At 24.4% G+C, this 2,500-nt stretch overlaps 1 protein-coding gene across 4 annotated transcripts in view; it reads left to right on the forward strand.

Annotated features, from left to right (window-relative positions):
- Positions 1-2,500, forward strand: part of LOC100213876 (protein PAT1 homolog 1) — a 41,454-nt gene that overhangs the window by 10,190 nt on the left and 28,764 nt on the right. For all 4 annotated transcript variants that reach the window (XM_065811998.1, XM_065812001.1, XM_065812000.1 and 1 more), the window contains one exon: positions 302-368. In XM_065811998.1, coding sequence (XP_065668070.1) covers positions 302-368 — 67 coding nt within the window. The remainder of the gene's footprint in view (positions 1-301; positions 369-2,500) is intronic.

Below are 2,500 nucleotides of genomic sequence, written 5' to 3' on the forward strand. Positions count from 1 at the left end.
TAAAAATATAATATAAAATATATATAAAAGTATATATATGAAAATATATAAAATATCACTTGGTTTTATATTGCTGATGGAAAAATAAACAATATTCTGATTCATCATTGGTATTATACTCTGAAAGAAGCTTTCAAGTTATTCAAGAAAAAGTATCAGCACGCCTAAATTTGACAATATTAGAATAATATAAATTGATGAACAATAAGTTTATATTATTATTTAATCATTGCTACCATAACGTTTATGATAATATTTTTTTAGTTTTTATCATAAACTATTATAGCATTATTTATTTTAGACCATACAATGAGCTTCCATATAACATGTCAGCAATGCCTTCATTTGGAAACCTTTTAAACAACATGGTAAAATGTTTATTATTAAATGTTTATATATATATATATATATATAAATAATACGAAGTATCATTGTCTAACCAAGTCAGTGCGTATCACAATCACGGACTCGTTTCGCCCTCTGGGGCTCATCAGCGTGATGATGTGATATCGAAGGTGTGTAAACACACCAGCTCACGTTCTTGGCAGATCAATGATACTTGTGGTGCTGACAATCCTACACAGAATTGTAAAGAACCTAAATATTTGAAAAAATGTACCACCCACGGTACGGCACTCTCAAGACGACTAATAACTACTAGTACAGAAAATTGGTGTATATAAATAATTCGTAGTATGATTGTCTAACCAAGTCAGTGCGTATCACAATCACGGACCAATTTTCTGTACTAGTAGTTACTAGTCGTCTTGTGAGTGCTATACCGTGGTTGGTACATTTTTTCAAATATTTAGGTTTTTTACAATTTTATGTAGGATTGTCAGCACCACAAGTATCATTGATCTGCCAAGAATGTGAGCTGGTGTGTTTACACACCTTCAGTATCACATCATCACGTTGATGAGCCCCAGAGGGCGAAACGCGTCTGTGTTTGTGATACGCACTGACTTGGTTAGACAATGATACTACGTATTATTTATATACACCAATTTTCTGTACTAGTAGTTACTAGTCGTCTTGTGAGTGCCGTACCGTGGTTGGTACATTTTTTCAATTATATATATATATATATATATATATATATATATATATATATATATATATATATATATATATATATATATATATATATATATATATATATATATATATATATATATATATGTATATATATATATGTATATATATATATGTATATATATATGTATATATATATATGTATATATATATGTATATATATATATGTATATATATATGTATATATATATATATGTATATATATATATATATGTATATATATATATATATATATATATATATATATATATATATATGTGTGTTTTAAAATTAAAACATAGTTTAAATATTTGTTGCTCTATTATTGTAATATTGAGCACTGTTTTACAAATTAGAGTTTCTGTATTGTTTTAATACGATATAATACATAAACAAACAATGAATATGAATATACATATATATATATATATATATATATATATATATATATATATATATGTATATATTTATATCAGGGGCTATTCTAGTTAAAAAATTTGGGCGGCAGTGCACTCTGCCCCCCACCACTCTTCCCAGAAAAATTTAGCAGAAATATTGCCAAATATGAGTGTTTTTTTTGCGAAAAAAACAAATTTGTCATAAAAAATGTTGAAAAAAGGTCATCAAATTTTAATTTGGGCAGCACCCAAATACAGTCGACTTGGTTGAAAATGGTCTAGAATAACACCTGTATATATATATATATATATATATATATATATATATATATATATATATTTACGCGCTAGGGCTTGGCAACTGGTTAAGCAGTTTTTTGTTTAATTTTCTCAAAATCAAAAACCGATTGTTAATTATACTTTACTAAATAGATAAATAGTTCAAAGATTTCTTGTTTTGATAAACTAACATATAATATAGAAAGCACAAATATTGTGAAAATGTATATAATTTTAAAAAGTAATTTGATATTGCATTTCGTTTTACTTATTTCAGTATTTTTTCTACCAAGTAATAATGGATTATGATGATATTGCATTTAGTTTTAATTATTTTAATATTTTGTACCAACTATTAATAGTTTACATACTACAAGAATCTTTCAACAGTTTTTAAATTTTAAAATAATAATAATAATCAAAACAATCCAGAATAAACAAGTACCACTAACTTGAAGTACTTTGTCCACTTTTTTTTGTTGATGTTTTTGTTTGTTGTGTCATTTCGTTTGTTGTTTAATTTTTTGTTATAGTTGTTTAATTATTTAATTTAAAATTGTTAAAATTTTTAATTTGAGATAGTTAAATAACAATATCAAATTAAAACAATTAAACAACAAAAACAAATTTGTTGTCAACTTTTTTTTTTTGAAATTTTGGTTTTTGTATTATTTAAATCTTATAAGTATATTTTTACATTATACTTTTGTAAACATATCACATGCATAGTTTTCAGTTGAGAATAATAT

The sequence above is a fragment of the Hydra vulgaris genome, chromosome 12, assembly GCF_038396675.1.
Source record: "Hydra vulgaris chromosome 12, alternate assembly HydraT2T_AEP".
NCBI classification, from domain to species: domain Eukaryota; kingdom Metazoa; phylum Cnidaria; class Hydrozoa; order Anthoathecata; family Hydridae; genus Hydra; species Hydra vulgaris.